This window comes from Cajanus cajan, chromosome 3 (genome assembly GCF_000230855.2).
Source record: "Cajanus cajan strain Asha chromosome 3, NIPB_CcT2T_4, whole genome shotgun sequence".
Taxonomy (NCBI): domain Eukaryota; kingdom Viridiplantae; phylum Streptophyta; class Magnoliopsida; order Fabales; family Fabaceae; genus Cajanus; species Cajanus cajan.
In genome coordinates this window covers 69,407,467-69,425,129 of record NC_138519.1, presented here as the reverse complement: position 1 = coordinate 69,425,129, position 17,663 = coordinate 69,407,467, and the positions used below count along the sequence as shown (strand labels likewise).

General features: G+C 35.7%; 2 protein-coding genes across 2 annotated transcripts in view; both read right to left on the bottom strand.

Annotated features, from left to right (window-relative positions):
• Positions 1–10,731, bottom strand: part of LOC109797630 (vacuolar protein sorting-associated protein, putative (DUF1162)) — a 51,701-nt gene extending 40,970 nt beyond the window's left edge. Inside the window, exons 1-10 of the mRNA XM_020357769.3 lie at positions 10,301–10,731; positions 8,872–8,949; positions 8,194–8,303; positions 7,885–7,978; positions 6,840–6,883; positions 5,998–6,066; positions 5,804–5,862; positions 4,831–5,038; positions 2,455–2,523; positions 2,254–2,333 (exon numbers count right to left, since the gene is read on the bottom strand). Of these exons, the coding sequence (XP_020213358.1) occupies positions 2,254–2,333; positions 2,455–2,523; positions 4,831–5,038; positions 5,804–5,862; positions 5,998–6,066; positions 6,840–6,883; positions 7,885–7,978; positions 8,194–8,303; positions 8,872–8,949; positions 10,301–10,391 (902 nt within the window). The 5' untranslated portion in view covers positions 10,392–10,731. The remainder of the gene's footprint in view (positions 1–2,253; positions 2,334–2,454; positions 2,524–4,830; positions 5,039–5,803; positions 5,863–5,997; positions 6,067–6,839; positions 6,884–7,884; positions 7,979–8,193; positions 8,304–8,871; positions 8,950–10,300) is intronic.
• A 473-nt stretch (positions 10,732–11,204) lies between these two features.
• On the bottom strand, positions 11,205–12,737 carry LOC109801269 (retrovirus-related Pol polyprotein from transposon RE2). Its single transcript, XM_020362300.2, has 2 exons — positions 11,826–12,737; positions 11,205–11,606 (listed from the first exon to the last, which is right to left on the bottom strand). The coding sequence occupies exons 1-2, from the start codon at positions 12,735–12,737 to the stop codon at positions 11,205–11,207; spliced, it is 1,314 nt and encodes a 437-aa protein (XP_020217889.2).
• Positions 12,738–17,663: the final 4,926 nt, after the last annotated feature.

Genomic DNA, 17,663 nt, shown 5'->3' with positions numbered 1-17,663 from the left:
TAAGAATAATATATCATGTAGATTCCAGAAAGGTGATTTTCACCCCAGTTAATGCTCTTGGAAGGGAAAAGAACAAATTAATTACATTTGGAAAATCAAAGATTTGCAGGAGCCATACAGTAATTGATATAAGTAACCCTGAGTAAAACTATCAACTGTAACAACTGAAAGTCTGAAACCAGTTTAGCTCTATCAAGCAATTGCAAAATCCTGAGTTACTAATACAATGATGGATTTAGGCTAGGCCGCTCCATAAAGACATATGTCTAGCCAAGTCAGATTTTTTTTTAGAAAATAGGTTAGACTAAGGCTTTTATTAAAGTCTAATTAGTTAAAAATTCAGACTAAACCATTTAAAAAGTCTATGGTGCTTAACAGACCAACTTATTTAAATAAAATATTATTATTATATCAAATTTGTTATATTAAAATCATAAATTTATTTGTTTAATTATCAAGCATGTTGACTTATATAAAATGTGAAGCTTATAAGTTTATTGAAAGATAAATTTGTCCTATTTAGAAATCTTATTACAAAATCTTTTTAAATTATTATCATGAATGTCATATTAGACCATAAAAATATATTTATATCATGTAAACAAGTTAGACTCGGTTTTTATAAAGCCTAACACATCTACTTTTACGTTGTTCAATTGATACATAATAGGCCCTTAAACAAGATTGTAGGTTACACCAGGCTTTTATTTAACCCAAGCCAGGCCTATAAAGAAGGCCTATAACAGGTAAACAAGTCAGACTCAAGTCATGTATTTTAAACAAAGGACAAACCTAGGCCTAACAAAGCCTAGCCTATTTCCACCCCAAGATACAAGTATGGTTAAAATACCTTTTTAGTCCTTATAGTTTCATTTACTTTACCTTTTAGTCCATATAGTTTAAAGTAGACTTGTTTAATCCCTATACTTATCTTTTTCAATATTTTTAGTCCCTATAGCTTAATATAGATCTTTTTAAATCTCTATACTTGCAGTTTGTTAACCTTTTTAGTCCCTATCTTTAATCTTTTTTGTAACGTTATTTGGTTTGTGTTAACGTGGTAGAAGTATTAACTTTATATGTCAGATGTCGAATTTATTTTGCAACATTTACTCTAAATTAGACCTATCAACGGTTCGTGTCTCTTTTATACCCTTACCTATGATGCCCATTGTTAAGATAACGTTAAATTAATATCTTTGTCACGTCAACACAAAAGAGATAACGTTACAAAAAAGGGCGAAAAAAAAAAGTGGATTAAAAAAACTGCAAGTATAGTGACTAAAAAATCTACCTTAAACTATAAGGACTAAAAAGGATTAAAAAAGATAAGTATATGAACTAATAAGGTCTATTTTAAACTATAGGGACTAAAAGGTAAGGTAAGTGAAAATATAGGGACTAAAAAAGTATTTTAACTTACAAGTATTTAATACTTTACATAAACTATAATGTATAAAAACTAAAAGTCTGGACCAATTTAAGCTCTAACCCAGCTAACATACTAGAATGAATGGTGCAAGTTGTCCATTAGCAGCACTGAAGTTGGATCTAGCTTTTTGTACAGAACACCGGTATTATACAATTGGTGTAACTGCAAGTCTTTCTAGATCAACATTTTCACATTTTAATAGATGAAAAGAGTAAACCAATGAATATATTTGGAATTCATACAAGCATATTGTACTGTTAATATAATACTAGAATAACTGAGCAGCCAACAGCTTGAAATATTTTTCACATTCACTGAACTGCTTCAAACCACTGCAATAGGAAAATGTGTCAGCGTCTGACAGGTTTTAACTTTAATGGCAGAGTGGGGAACCTCTGGTCAATTCAACAGTTTCTTCAATCTTTTTTCTAAAATTAAAATTGTTATAATGAAAAAGAATTAAGCGTAGAGTACAATAATTTCCAGATTTTTTCCTTGCATTGTGTTTCATTTCATATATATCAACATTCTTTTGCTTCTACAACAGCTTCATATGCATCAAGCATAGGTATGTCCAGAAGGTGCTTATTTAACAGAGCAAAAAAATCAAGCCGTTGTAACATGTGCAGAATCTGCCTAATGTGTTTATTTCTTTCTTCTTTCCTTTCTTTGTAAAGATTTAATTTGATTTATTCCTTATTAGGATATTAGTCAAGGTTTCCTTATTGGTTGTAATCAGGCTCAATTCTGATGCATAATCAAAAAAATAATATTTCAGTAATTTTCCTCATTTCAAGTCAAGCTTCTAGCAATGAACTTACTTTTCTCTTAATCTACAAGCGCAGATATAATCCCATACAAGAAACATGTGCTGTAACTGAACCTCATCTATGGATATAACCTGATAAATATAGACAATATTAGAACTGTATATAAATAATATATAATGTAGATAGGACAGCAAAAAGATAAACAGCAAGACATCAGTTAAATTGCTGAAGTTAATAAGAAAGAGGACCAACCAAACCACTCAATTCGGCAGTGACAGAATACTGAGGACCATCGTCATCAAGCTTTTGCAATCTGTTATCCTAGAAAAGAGAATGAAAACCAAAGCCTAAGTAGGAAGAAAAGCTTCTCATGATCTTAATAGTAATTAAAAAGAATACTGACCAGAAGGTTATGCATAAAAATAATAAGGGGAATGCAATGCACCTCCACTGCACAATTAATGGAAATATGAAGTAAATATGAAAGAAGACTGCAGTGTTTGAAAAAAAAACTGCAAGAAATAGTTATAGTGGTTGTTAATATCGTGGTTAAGATCATAAAAACCCCACAATATTTTGCATTCAAGGGCTGTCCGTGCTGGATCAGGCTTGTCATCATAAACTGCTGCAATCAGTGTGAAACCACCGGTCTTGCTCGTAGGATTGTGTTTTACTATTCAATTTTGGTTTGTATTTTTGTGGTTCAAGTTAAAAAGAGAACTAAACTTCTGATTCCCACACTCATGCAGTTGTGCTCATCTCTCTGTCTCTTAACACTCTAATCTCCACAGCTCCCAAACTCCTTGTTCTCTCCACTATCTGCCTTCTGTTGTGCGTTAAGATGTTGGCCATCTGCATTCTGATCTCCAACTTGTGTTCACTTCTGACTTCATCACCATCTCCATGCTGGTGATCCGGACTCTATCTCTCTGTTATCTCTGTATTTTGAATTCAGTTTTTTATGCCAAATTAATGTCTTCAAGTGTTGATGCTTAGGCTGGTGGCAAATGTACTTTGGGACAATTTTATTGTGATTTAGTACTTTTAGTCATGTATCATATTAAATGAAACTGAAAAAACGAAAAATATTCTTATTATTATGAGTTACAGGACTTATATACAGCAACAAAGCTTCTACTAGAAGCTGAAACAGTTAGCTTCTACAGCAAGCCAAGACTAACAAATTCCAGCTGTCCTAACAAAATGACAGGTGGCTAACTCTGACAGGGTGCTGACTCAGACTGTCAATCAGAAAATAGCCAAACACTGAAGTAATAGTATTCCCCCTCCAAGCTCAGAGTCCAGTAAAGCTGAGAGAAACTAAGCACTGATATCGTAAACTAAGTTCGTCTCTGAGTGCATAGAAAGTCAGCTTAGAACGAGGCTAGGTGAGTATATCAGCAAGTTGATTGTGTGCAGGAACATGAGGACAAAGAGTGATTTATTCAGAACTTTGTGTGTTTTGTCCTGGAATGCAAAATAGGTTTGTGGCTTAGGGAAACAGAGCTCAGATTATTGGGCAACAGATCACTGGAGTGGAAATGTCAATGTGAAGTTCTCTGTTCTATATATTCAGCAAGATAGCTTCTACTACAAGCTGAAACAGTAAGCTTCTACTGCAAGTTAAGCCTATTTGGATAAACTTCTCCAAAAACAGTACTAGAAAAATAAAATAAGTTGCTCCATAAGCTAAAATTAGCTTATGCATAAGCTATTTTGTAGAAGCTCTCTCTTATTAGCTTCTCTAAAATCTTATTTCTGACTCATGCATAAGCTAATTTTAGCTTATAGATAAGCTTATTTTGATTTTTCTTCGTTTTCTTCTCTCCTAGAAGTACTTCTGAAGAAATTTATCCAAACAGGTCCTAAGGCTAACTCCAGCTATCCTAACAGAATGACAGATGGCTAACTAACTCTGGCAGGGTGCTGACTCGGTGACTGTCGATCAGAAAATAATTGAAGTATACTATTAGGTGGCAACCATACATTGGGACAATTTTATTGTGTTTTAGTGCTTTTAGTTGTGTATCATAAAATTGTGCTGTGTGATGTATGAGATCTTATGATTATGAATTTTCAATTTTAGTTAAATTTTGTGATTTGGATGTTATTTTATATGCATATGTTTAAATATAATTTTGCATTTTCAGTAGGATTCTACAATCTGTATCTGCTAAAATTTTGCAATGTACAATCTTTTGCCCCCTTTTCAATCCTAGGTAGGATCTCAATTTAAACAACATTTTTTACAATTAGTATAGGAAAAAACTTTTACTGGCAGAAGAGTACAAAAAGAGGACAACACGTTGTAACAAGAAAACTACAAAAGAAAACAGCTAGAACTATGATATTGAATTACGTTGCAGGGCATGCCAATTGCTTTGCAAGTCTAACAAAGAAACACCACCAAAGAGACCAAGGGCAAAACATCATACACTGTCTCTCTCTCTCTCTCTCACACACACACACACACTTTCTCTCTCTGTCACTCTCAGCATATACATATAGATATAAAGTTGCCGTTCATTTTCTAATAGTGTGTTACAATCTTAAATAAAACAACAATTAGTAAGATGCAAGTTGATATCGAATTATGGAAAGTGAGGATTATATTAAAGGTGTCAATACCGAAATCATTAAGGATACATCACACGGTGCCAGTATAGAATAGTAATGTTTTCCTTCCAGGCTAATATTGCTTGCTGAGTAGGAGTTACCCATACTGCTCATAGTTACCAAGTCCACTGAACCATGAAACATTCTGGAATAAAATTCCAGTCCCTTGACCTCTACAATTTTATGTTCTTGACCCATTTTCACCCTTCCATTTGAAGACCTGAAATACAAGGAGAATGAGTCAAAACTAAGTTGATACAAACTGACATATCAAAACATATTGTTTCTCCATTAAGAAAATTTCAATCAACCACTTTCATTAATTTGGATTTGCCCACTTGCAATCTCCTGCAGGATAGAATAAAACTTGAAATAGGACAGGAACTTTTCAAACACTACCATTAACCATACCAAGAAAATGTTACAAATGAATTTGAATTTCATTGGAGGTAAAATTATGAGCATTTAGAAAAATTATTAGTAACAGGATGCAGGTTAAAATGTCATTAACACAAGTTATTAGAGTTACATGCATAGGTTTTTCCTCTTCTGTAATATAACTGTGCACATAGCTTTTATTCATGTATGGGCCTGGGCCCTTCATTAGGCTTGAGCCAACCGTACTTTTTGGTCTGTCTATATATAGACAACCTTCTCTTTGCAATAGACTTGACTTAGAATAATAATAATTCAGATACAGTTCAGTTATGATTTCTCTCTCTCCCACTGATGTCTATCACTAATTAAGTAAGACATGAGAAGGTATAAAAATAAGCACCCAAAAGTTGGTGTTTTATACTTTTGTAAGGCACTATAAATGAAGCAACTATCAAACCAAATATTCCAGAGAGCCCCTGAAGAACTTAAGAATACAATCATTCAAACAAAAAATTCCAAAGCCGTTGAAGAGATCCAATCGACCTCTTTAGAAATCTTCAACAAAAAAGCAGGTCAATTATAAGTAAGATGAAAGTAAGAGCAGTACCCAATAAGATTTTGTTTCATGGTCAAGCTAGTAAACTTCAAGCCAAACATAATATGCCCCTGCAAAAACATATAAAAATAAACAAGTGTCAATCAAAGTTAGTCCTAATAAGCAAATCCTTAAAATATTTAGATTTTATGGCAACATGCAAGACCTAGGTAATTTGAAGGGGAATATGTACAATATAAACACACCAGATCATTCTGCATGTCACAATATAAAACATGAAAATTCCGTATGTCTACTTGGATGCTGTCAAGGATCTGAAAGAAAAAAGAAAAAGAAAAAAAGCATTAACAGTTATTGGTAAAAAATAATTAGTCACACCAAATATGAGGGTCCTTTTTATGGGGGGAGGAAGGAAATCATTAAGAAGAGATATAATTATACATATAGAAGGATTAAATATCTTCAATAAGACTATTAAAAAGTAAAAATAACCAGAAAAACAGAACTCAATAGTAAGTAACATTGGACAATGACAGTCCAATCTTGAACAAATTTGAAATTGAAATTTCTCTTCTTTCTTCATTTTTTTTAATCATTTTACACCACTGTTCCACAAAAAAAATTAAAATGGGTTTAACTGTGTAACTGTTTATGCATGTGTACTACCAAAATAAGAAAACCAAAACAGAAGTCTTATCCAATACAATTTTAAAAAGTTGATTTATACCAGCAGATAAACTTAAAAGCCATTCCTACTCCAATACCTAATAACATTAAAGTTTTACTAAAGATAGTCATTCACATGGTATTGGTCTCTTTGACCAAGTGGTCAAGTGTTCAGTTCTTGCTGCCTCCATTATTCTTAAATAATCAAGTTTCAGCATAGGAACAGTATATCTATGCTTTGTTCACACTTTAAGCACATCAAGAGAAGCATGTTAAAGATAAATCATTCCTAGGTTTGTACCAAATAAAATAAGCTTACAGGAGCTGGGTCCTCGACACCTATTAGGAACAAGATTGGATTGACATGAAGAAACCAGCCTAGGCAGAAACAACAATAAATACCTAGCTAAAATAATCCTACCTTTGTAGTGACATGAGAAATAAACGATTGCCCAGCTTGACTATCTGCATGACAAAAAAAAAAGAAAAAATTATTAATAAAACCAAATATACAAATGTTTCAATGAAAAAGCATTTCAGTCTAACCCTAATATTAGGTTGATCAGTACACAGATTGGTACAAGACTCCAGGTCAGAAAGCTGAAATTTAATCTTGAGGAATATTATTAAATTCTCAATTTTGTTAGTAAGAAGATAGGAAAAGTACAAAATCAGTGCAGGATAGTGTATCCTCTCTAGTAAATGATGTAAAAAAGAAAAAAAAAATGTTTCCAAATCATTTTTTTATAGGAATATAAACCAAACAAACAGATTAGACAATAAACAATAGAGATTTCTGGCACCCATCTTCTATGACAACATGTGGATTGATCACTACTCATTCCTGGGTGAGAAGGAATTACTAGGGTAGTAGGGCTGGATACATTTTATATAATTGAAGAAATTGAAATCCCTTCACTGTATTGAGAACCTAAGCTTAAAAAAAGAGGAGTCCTTACAAAAGATTGATTGCTCAAATAAGTTGAAATTGGCAAGGAATCTTACCGTGGCACAACCCGGAGAGGAGGTCAATCGTCAATGTTAAGTAAAGAATAAAAAGAAAACACAGTGCATGAGGCTCCCACTAGCAAGGGTTGAGGATGGTAGATGTACACAACCTTACCCCCAAGACAGTGTAGCCAGTAGCCACAGGTAGAGGTAGATGGAGCTTCATCAAGTGGTTGGAACTTATGGATTGACATCATACAGCAGAACAGGAAAAAAAATCACTTTTACCTTCTTTGAATACAGAGATAAACCCCTATTGATGTCTTCTATTGAAGTTCTGAATCAATTTCCTATCTCTCAAATCAAGTTATTCTAAGAGTCAAAGCCCTGTTTGGATATTGATAATGAAAATCTCCAGGGCCCAATGTTCCATTTTGCTTTCTTTCAGAGAAATGATTAAAATATGCTTGAACATAGGACCCAAGGAAAACACTTTAAATTGAAGTTAAATGGCTTACCACTCACACGTCTGGATAATTTTCCCAACTCCGCTGCTGCTAGCTTGGCCTTTTTTCCAGCAAATTCTCTTTTTTCAACAGCATCAGCACTCCACTATTACAACAACATAGGATTGCTAATAAACCATATAATAATAATAATAATAAATATAGTACATAACAAAATAATTTGGCTGCAAATGATATGACTGATAATCTGAAATTTCTTTGCTCTTTGTTAATTTCATTAATGGTTTATGTCATCAGGTATAGGTTGTCAAAGCTTTTGAAACAGAAGCTTAGACACAGAATGATGGAATTAAGAAGTACCTCTTGATCACCTCGCTGTGATGCAAAAATAAAGACATCTTCTAAAATGATTATGATGGGGTCCCAAGGCTTTTTCCATGGTATTTTTATGCTTAACTTCCCAACTCGACCTAGCCAAAAATTTCAAGCTTCGTTAGGAAAGAAAAATAATGGGAGCTCCTCTGCACAGGAATTTTTCCATCCATCTCTTTCAATCCACCATTTCATCAGAAAAAATAAAATAAAAAATAAATAAAATAAAATAAACAGTGTAATTATAAATGGAAGAAGTAGAGAGTGAACAAGGTTCAGTTATTTTTGGAAATGAGCTGCATTTTCTGTTCTGCGGTGCGTAAAGGTGGAAAGGATTGCTCAGGTTTTCCGAGGTCTTTTGAAATCTATATGTGGGAAAGGATAAAGTTTTGGCTTCTCCTTGGTGTTCTGCTCAAGGTCTTTTTATGGGGTTGCCATTTCATTTGCAGAGATCAGGGTGTTAGGCTGTTATTAAGCACCGTTACTCTTGATTTCTGCTTTCTGGTTCACAGTAATTTTCTCTTTTATTAGCTGTCTTGTGGAGTAAATATTATCCTCCTATCTTTGTATAACTTTTCTTCATTAATAGATTTTGGCTTCAATCCCAAAATAGTTATATATGGAAGAACTTAGTTAAATGTCTGTAGGAGGATGAAGTTGATATACCTTGCTTTAGTGCAAATGGAAGCTGGAGATAATCAAACGCGTCAAGTATCAGCTCCACATTCTCCAACAGTACTTCCTCTGTGCAACAATAAATGTCAACTCAAAAACAGTTCACCAAAAAACTTCATTTAAAGTATAAGTACTTATGATTAATAAGATTTGTAAATTACAATAAAATAGCCAAATGGAAGCACAGCATGCATATAGTCAAACTTGTTATCAAATTGAGATTCAAAACATGAATCGCCAAGGTAAATTTTGAATTATGAATCATAGGATTCAAAGACAATGAAATACAACTTCGAACATATTATATAGATGAAATATAGTGTTCAATATAAATAAATAGATAAAGTCATAAAAATACTTAACCATAGGTCTCATAAAACAAAATTATTAGTTATATCTAAGCATGTGAAACCAAATAAAGTGTATCCATTGAATGGATGAGTCACAAATAAAGTAGCGAAATAATAAAATAGGAATATAGGATAAATACAGGCTCGGTCGTGCTCCTTTAATTCCTTTAACAATTTAAGTTCATATGACTATTCAATTTCTCTCATGAGAATCGTGGAAAAAAAAACTAACAAATTGTTGAATTGTATAATTTGTATAGATGATACAAAATTACACTGATTCATTCATATATCGTAAGATTTAAAGTCATTTGAAATTCTTATGATATGAATTATGAACTGGCAGCTTGCCGAATTGCGTCAAAACATGAGTTGAATAATTAATCAAAAGATTCCGATAACTATTGAGTCAAAGTACACATTGAACATAATTAAACAAACATGCATACCTACTGAAATTCAAATGTTCATAAGGTCAACAAAAAAAAACAGTTACATTTAGGAAACTTTACATCCTTTTGTCATTGTAAGACTGGCAGGGGTGCATTGTCACTAAAACTGGTTCGCAAACTAACTTAATTAACACAAGTGTACTTCCTTTTTGGCCCTTCAAAGATACAGGTGTTATCAGTTATCACTTTGGTCCTCCAACAATAAATAGTGAAACACATCATAACGATTCTTCCGTACCAACTTCTGAAATCAAACAGGTCCTTCAATAACCTGTTTTGACATCAAATTCACCTTTCCAAAGGACTGATTTGAGGTAAAAATTTGACATCGAAGCAATATTTTAATGCAAATATTATCAGAGAACCAACTTATTGACACTTATTATTGACAGACGAAAACAAGTTCCCACTCAAATTAACTTCAGCAAAAACAAGGAGCAACAGCAATGGCATCAATGTAAACCACAGTGTGAACTGTGAAACATATTTCATAGCTAATTACATGTAAAAGTTTAAAGCCACGATTTAGATAAGCATCAATGCTCCAAAAATGTAAACATATTAAAGCAAATAGGGAAGATAATTAGTAAAAAAAAGCAGTACGAGTGAGTAACATACCAAGCCTAATCTTCAGCTGCTCTTTCTGGATATCTTTGAAATATCGTCCAAGGTAACCCAGTAGCAACTGATGAACCAGTCCTTCAAACATTGCTGGAGAATTAGCTTCGCCGTTGCAACATTAATATTCGTATTTGATTCCACTGAAACCAAATACCAATCGAATCTGGTGTTTTAGCGTCTTGTATGCGAAGGTTATAGTGATTCGGACGAGGATCGACGTGGACGAAGGAAGAAAGCAGAGAGAGAAAAGAGGGAGAGCGAGTGCGAGTTTCGAATCGAATAGAATAGAACAGAAAAGAATACGCTATTTCTCTTTTATATTTTAATTATTACGCTTATGAAACGATGGTGACACAATTTTCGTAGGGTTTTGGGTTTTCATCAAGGGAGTGACACATGTCATTGGCGCTGGAACTGTGGAACCCTGCGATGGAGGAGGCGCGGGTAAGGAAATGGTAAAATACACATTTTTTTTCTTTTTTCTTTGATTATGTCATGCTATGGGTGTTCCAAGTGACAAAACATATTTTTTTATATCATTAAACTTGTATTTAGTGTTGTTAGTATCTTTAATCAAAAATTTGTTTTATGAGTCTTATTTTATTTTATTTATAATAGAATAGATTTTTTTCATAAAATAACTTTTCTCGGTATTCAAAAGGAAGAAGCAAGAATTTACATTTCCTCCTCGGCAAGTAGAGTGACCTCAGCCAGCCAAGTGATGACTATTAAATTCATGCTAATTTATTTATATCATATAATATAATTGTAAGATGTGATAAATCTCATCACAATTTGTGTGAGGCAATCAATATGATTTAAAGGAAAAAGATTACAATGTAAAACAAGAAATTACATATTAATAATGAGAGAATAAATGGTAGGATATTAGTCCTGATAACTAGCTCTTAACACCCCCCGTCAAGCTAAGCGTTGGATTGAGACCAACATGAAGCTTAGATCGAAACAATTCAAACAACGGACGAGGCAACGCCTTTGTAAAAATATCAGCAAGTTGTAGAGAAGTAGGAACATGGCGAACAGCCAAGCAACCAGAGGCAACTAACTCACGGATGAAGTGACAATCCAAATCAATATGCTTAGCATGCTTATGAGCGACAGGATTCTGAGCCATAAACAATGCACTTTGATTATCACTGAGAAGGAGAGGAGTCGCAGACAACCCAACACGAAGTTCACGAAGGAGATTGAGCAACCAAACAAGTTCAGAAGCTGTGTTGGCCATGGCCCTGTACTCAGATTCACAACTAGAGCGAGCAACAGTAGGTTGTTTCTTGGCACTCTAAGACAAGAGATTGTCACCAAGAAAGATAGCATAGCCATAGGTAGACCGACGAGTGTCCGTGCAGCGAGCCCAATCAGCATCACTATAACCAAGAACCGCGGGAGAAGGTGAGCTGCGAAACGTAAGTCCAAAATGTTGTGTACCACAAACATAACGGAGAATATGTTTGACAGCTTGAAAATGATCAATAGTAGGAGCCTGGAGAAATTGACTTACCGTGTTGACGGCATATGATAAATCAAGGCGAGTAATGGTTAAGTATTGTAAGGCCCCAACCAAAGAGCGGTACTGAGTTGGATTAGAGTAAGCCACTCCATCACTGACAAGATGAAAACCGGCAGCCAATGGGGTCGAGACAGGTTTGGCCTCAAGCATCATAGCTCGGGAAAGCAGATCATGAGCATATTTGGCTTGTCCCAAGAACAAACCATCGGCAGTATAAGTGATCTCAAGACCAAGGAAGTAGCCAAGCTTTCCTAGATATTTAATTGCAAACTCAACATTAAGACGAGCAATAAATTGAGTGAGAAAGGGGGGATCACTTCCAGTAAGAATAATGTCATCCACATAAACCAAGAGGTAGAGAGTGATGCGCCCGCGATAGAAGAAGAACAAGGATGGATCAGCCCTGCTGCAAATAAAACCAGAGCGCATCAGAAAAGAGCTCAAACGTTGAAACCAAGCACGGGGCGCCTGTTTGAGCCCATAGAGAGCCTTGTTCAACCGACAGACATGAGTTGGAAAACGAGGATCAACAAAGTCAGGAGGTTGTTCCATATAGACAGTTTCAGTGAGGTGGCCATGAAGAAAAGCATTTTTTACATCCAACTGATGAAGTGGCCAGCCATTAAGCACGGCAAGCGATAAAATAAGACGAATAGTAGTAGCCTTGACAACCGGACTGAAAGTGAGTGAGTAATCAAAACCTGGAATTTGCGTGAAACCTTGAGCCACCAAACGCGCTTTTAAGCGCTCAATAGTGCTGTCACTTTTGTGTTTGGTACGAAAAACCCATTTACTACCAACAATATTAGGAGCAGATAGACGAGGGACTAAGGTCCCAGTATGATTGTTATGAAGAGCAGAGATCTCATCCTCCATTGTTGCCAACCATTGAGGATGCTTCATGGCGGATTTAAAACCCTTGGGATCAGCAGCAACATGCAAAGCAGTGAGAAGAGCAGTAGGCTAGTGATGAGCGAGGGCATAACGCATATTAGGCCGAAAAATGCCATTCTGTGATCTAGTCTGCATACGAACAACAACTGGGGCTGGTTGAATAGAAGCATCAGAAGAAGCAGGTAACACTATAGGAGAGGCCGATGCTTGGGATGGAGTCCGTGGAGGAGAGACAGGTTCCGATGAAGCAGGTGCAACAGGTGGAGCAGGATGGGAAGCCAGAGCAGCATCCAAGGAAACACATGATGGACAAGACAAAGTAGTAACTGGTGGTGGTCTCGTCGGAAGAATAGAGGAAGCAGACATCGAAGAAGACTTGAAGCCTGTGATTGGTTCATAAAATGAAGAAACCATAAGATCGATGCTAGAAGAAGGAGAACCTGCAAAAGGGAAGCAAGTTTCATCAAATTGAGCATGGTGAGACACATAAATCCTGGAAGTGGTCAGATCTAAGCATTTAAATCCTTTGTGATGACTACTATAACCCAAAAATATGCAAGGAGAACTCCGAGGACTAAATTTATTTTTCATGTATGGGCGCAAGCATGGAAACACACGACAACCAAAAGGATGAAAATTAGCATATGTAGGCGCAACTTGAAATAGAAGTGTGAATGGAATCTGGCCGGATAGCACCTGAGAGGGAACACGATTAATAATATATACTGCAGAACTAAAAGCATCAACCCAATAACTAGTAGGAACATGTGACTGATACAACATTGCAAGACCAATCTCAAGAACATGTCTATGTTTCCGTTCAACCCGACCATTCTGTGCTTGAGTATGCGGGCATGAGAACCGATGAAGCACACCAGAAGAAGCAAATAAATCCTGTACTTTGTTATTCGTGAACTCGGTGCCATTGTCACTTTGGAAAACTTTAATAAATCGAGAAAATTGGTTTTCTACAAAGACTTTGAACCGAACAAGCACATCATAAAAATATGATTTATGTCGTAATGGATAAAACCAGGTAAAGTGAGAGAAATCATCCACAAAAATAACAAAGTAAGAATATCCAGCAACAGAAGCAACTGGAGATGGTCCCCATAAATCACAATGAATAAGATCAAGAACGGCAGAAGCCCTTTTATTATTGTCATAAAAAACCAAACGTTTACTCTTAGCCATCTGACAAGTAGTGCAACAGATTGGCTTAGGCAAAATAGACGAAACATGTAAATAACCTTGCTGATTTAACTTATTAATAACATCAAAATTAACATGTCCCAAACGAGAGTGCCAAAGTTCAAAAGAGGCACAAGGCAGTGAAGAACTAGTAGTAAGAAACGCTTGTGGTCCTTGATCCATCACATAGAGCTTGATCACATCGTCCCCTTGCCAGAACTCTGCCTGTCTTTTGATTCTGAATAACAAAGGAGTCATCCACAAAAATGGCTTTAGCATGATTATCACGAGTCAGTTTGCTAACAGATACAAGATTTTTAGTTAGATTAGGCACAACCAAAACATCTGACAAAGGAACAGTATGTGATAAAGAACGAGAACCAACATGAGTAATATTTAAAGAGGTCTCATTACCCACAAAAACACGATCAGTACCATTATAATTTTGGGAATTAGTCAACTGAGACGAAGAAGGTGTCATGTGAGATGTGGCACCAGTGTCCATATACCAATCTGACTGGTTTGAGGTGTCCACCGAGCAACTGGCAGCAAATGCCTGAGCCAAATTAGCAGACTCAGAAGATCGGTCCCAGCGAACCGGACATTTGTTAGCATAATGACCCTGTTCACGACAAATCTGACATCGAGGGACATAAGAGTTGCGACGACCAGAGTTGTTGCGACGGTGACGAGAACCACCATTAGAATTGCCACGGTTACCACCATTAGAACCATCATTGGAATGTCCACGGTTACCACTACGAGATGACTGATTGCCAGATGAGCGAGGTTGATTGTTCGCATAGAAGGAGCTAGCTGAGAGGGCGTTGGTTCCTCAAGAGATGCCTGAAAAATAGCATGGCTTTTGACCTTACAAAGAATATCAGTAAATCGAGGCAAAGGTACCTGATCAAGCTGACCCGTGGAAAAATTTGCATAGGAGGGACCAAGACCACGAAGGAACCAGTGTACTTTGTCATCATTAGCAATAGGAGCACCAATAGCAGCTAACTGATCATAAATAGTGCAAAATTTCTTTCCATATTCTGTCACAGAGATGGAACCACGACGCATGAGTTGAAGCTCGTCACGGAGGTGCAGTTCACGAGCCTTGATGCGTGAAGCATAGGCAATATGCAGAGCATTCCAAATATCCCGAGCAGTGTCAGCACTGAGTGTCTTAGAGAGGGCCTCCTCGGTCAAGGAAGAAAGTAGGAGACTGGTGATATTTCGATCTTGAGCTTGCCATTGAGCGAATCGAGGATTTAGAATAGAATCGAGGATTTGCGACGATGGTTCAACAGAACCATCAACAATGTGAAACAAATTCTGATTTTGAAGAAGAGAAGTAACCTGTTTACGCCAGAGAAGAAAATTCTCAGAGTTAAGCCAAATGGTGATCATGTGAACCAAGGTAGCAAACGGCAGAGACGGAGAAGTGGTATCGTCAGCCATGAGAGAGGACCGCAAACAGAATTGGACGATCGCACGGTTGGGGGAGAATGCACGACCGTGGTGGCAGATGACGGCACAAGGGTTTGGAGGCTAGGGTTTGGAACCGTAACCTGATACCATGTAAGATGTGATAAATCTCACCACAATTTGTGTGAGGCAATCAATATGATTTAAAGGAAAAAGATTACAATGTAAAACAGGAAATTACATCATAATAATGAGATAATAAATGGTAGGATATTAGTCCTGATAACTAGCTCTTAATAATAATAATTTATGAAGAAAAAAAAAAGTTAAACACTCTAGCATCTAATTATAAATCATCATTACAGTAAATTTAATAATTTCTAAAATAATCATCATAAAAATCATATTTTTATTGATCGATAGTGTAATAGTTTTTATACTTATTTTGGATAAAATAAATATTTATCAGATAAAAAAATATCAAACAAAGTTAATTTTATAGACTTTTGAAGAATACATGTATGCCTACATTGGTATAATTGAATGCACTTAGTTTGTCATGGCTTGAAAACTTTAAATCATCAAAATATGAAAAATCAATATGTTTCGCCAAGACAGTATCATCAAAATGAGAATAAATTTAAAAAGCTAAAAATGAAAGTAAAACAAAATTCTAAAACACGAAGACTTGTGATATTCTAAAAAAAGTAAAACAATTGTATTGAGTGGGCATGAATCCAAGATTTTGTTAAGCCTTGTGATATTTGTCGACGTAAAAAATATGTTGATAGTGCATGCATAACCATTAAACCTATAATTTGTTAGTGATTTATTTAATTAGCATTACATCATTTATGTGAGAACTAATTTGAGATAAAGTTTTCTACGCAGACACTCAGTTTGATTCGAGAGAAAAAAAGTATATAAGGTTTTGTTTTGAATAGAACCTCATAAATTATTTTTCTCAACTTTCTAAAAAGAGGATTGTAGAGAGAAAGTCTCTGGTCCATGAGCTATTTTTCTCTTAATCTTCATCTCTTATTCTTCTCAATTCTCTTCTAAGTGGTGTTGTTGTGAATCAGGTAGTGGAAACCTCAAATCAAGCTATTAAATTCGTGTGGAGCCGATCATTCTTCTTCTACCTCAAAGTTTTTCGGTCTCACTTCGTTCCGAGGTAAATGAAGCTAAAACATTGGATGTTGGTTGAATCATTAAACTATTGAATGAATTAAAAGCTTATTGTTGATAAAATCTTCGAAATATACAGTTCTGGAGATGGATTCAACAGGTTGCATGTTGAATATTAAGGGTTTTGAGGCTTTGATGCATGTGAGGTGAATTGATGATCTTGGGGAAAATTTATGGTTGCATGTTGTTTTTAATACTTGAATTGAGCTATTTTTTGTGCATGAGGGATATTTCTTTTATTTCATGTTGAATTTTTATGAGTTTCAAGTGTAGAGGTCAAAAAATGGTGAAGAACAGGGATGCTTATGTCACCAAAGGGCTAAGCCATTTAGAAACGATTGAGCGCTTTGGGGCTACATGACAATGGGGATCTCTAGAGGCAAAGAGATAAGTCGTTTTCAAATGGTTGAATGCTTTTGAAAGGGATGAGCTGTTTGGAAACGGCTGAGCGCTTTGGGGGCCACATGACAAGGGGAATCTTTGAAGGCAAAGGGCTAAGTCGTTTGAAAATGAATAGGCTCTTTTGAAAGGCCTGAGTCGTTTACAAATGATTGAGCACTTTGGGGGCTGGATGACAAGGGGGATCTTTGGAGGCTGTGACGTAATTAGTAGACTAGAACGGGGTCGTTCCAAACTACTAAATGGGCCTATAAATCCTAGTTGAGAACCGGGCGTTCCCAAACTGGAACGGGGTGTTCCCAATCTGGAACGAACCGTTCCAAAAGTGGTCGTTGTGAGTAAAACTCAACTCCAAAATGGGTCGTTCTGGTTTAAGAATGGGTCATTCTAGATGTGTGAAGTTTTACACATGATGAGTGAGTGCAGAACGGGCCGTTCCAGATCCGAAAAGGGTCGTTCTGACCACTCTTGAACTTTTATAAATAGGACTTGTGGGCAGTTAAGGAGAATGAGAGGTTTTAGAGAGAATTTCTAGAGAGAAGGACTCTAGGTCTGTGAGCTCCTTTCTCTCTCAAATTTCTCTGTCTGATTCTTCTTCTCCTCTAGATCACTGATGTCTTATATCTTCTCTTGAATTTCATACTATAAAGCTTGTTTTTGGAGGATTGAAGTTCAAGAGTCAAGCTTTGGAGGATATTTCTTCTTCTTCTCCTTCTTCTTCTTCTTCTCAGATTC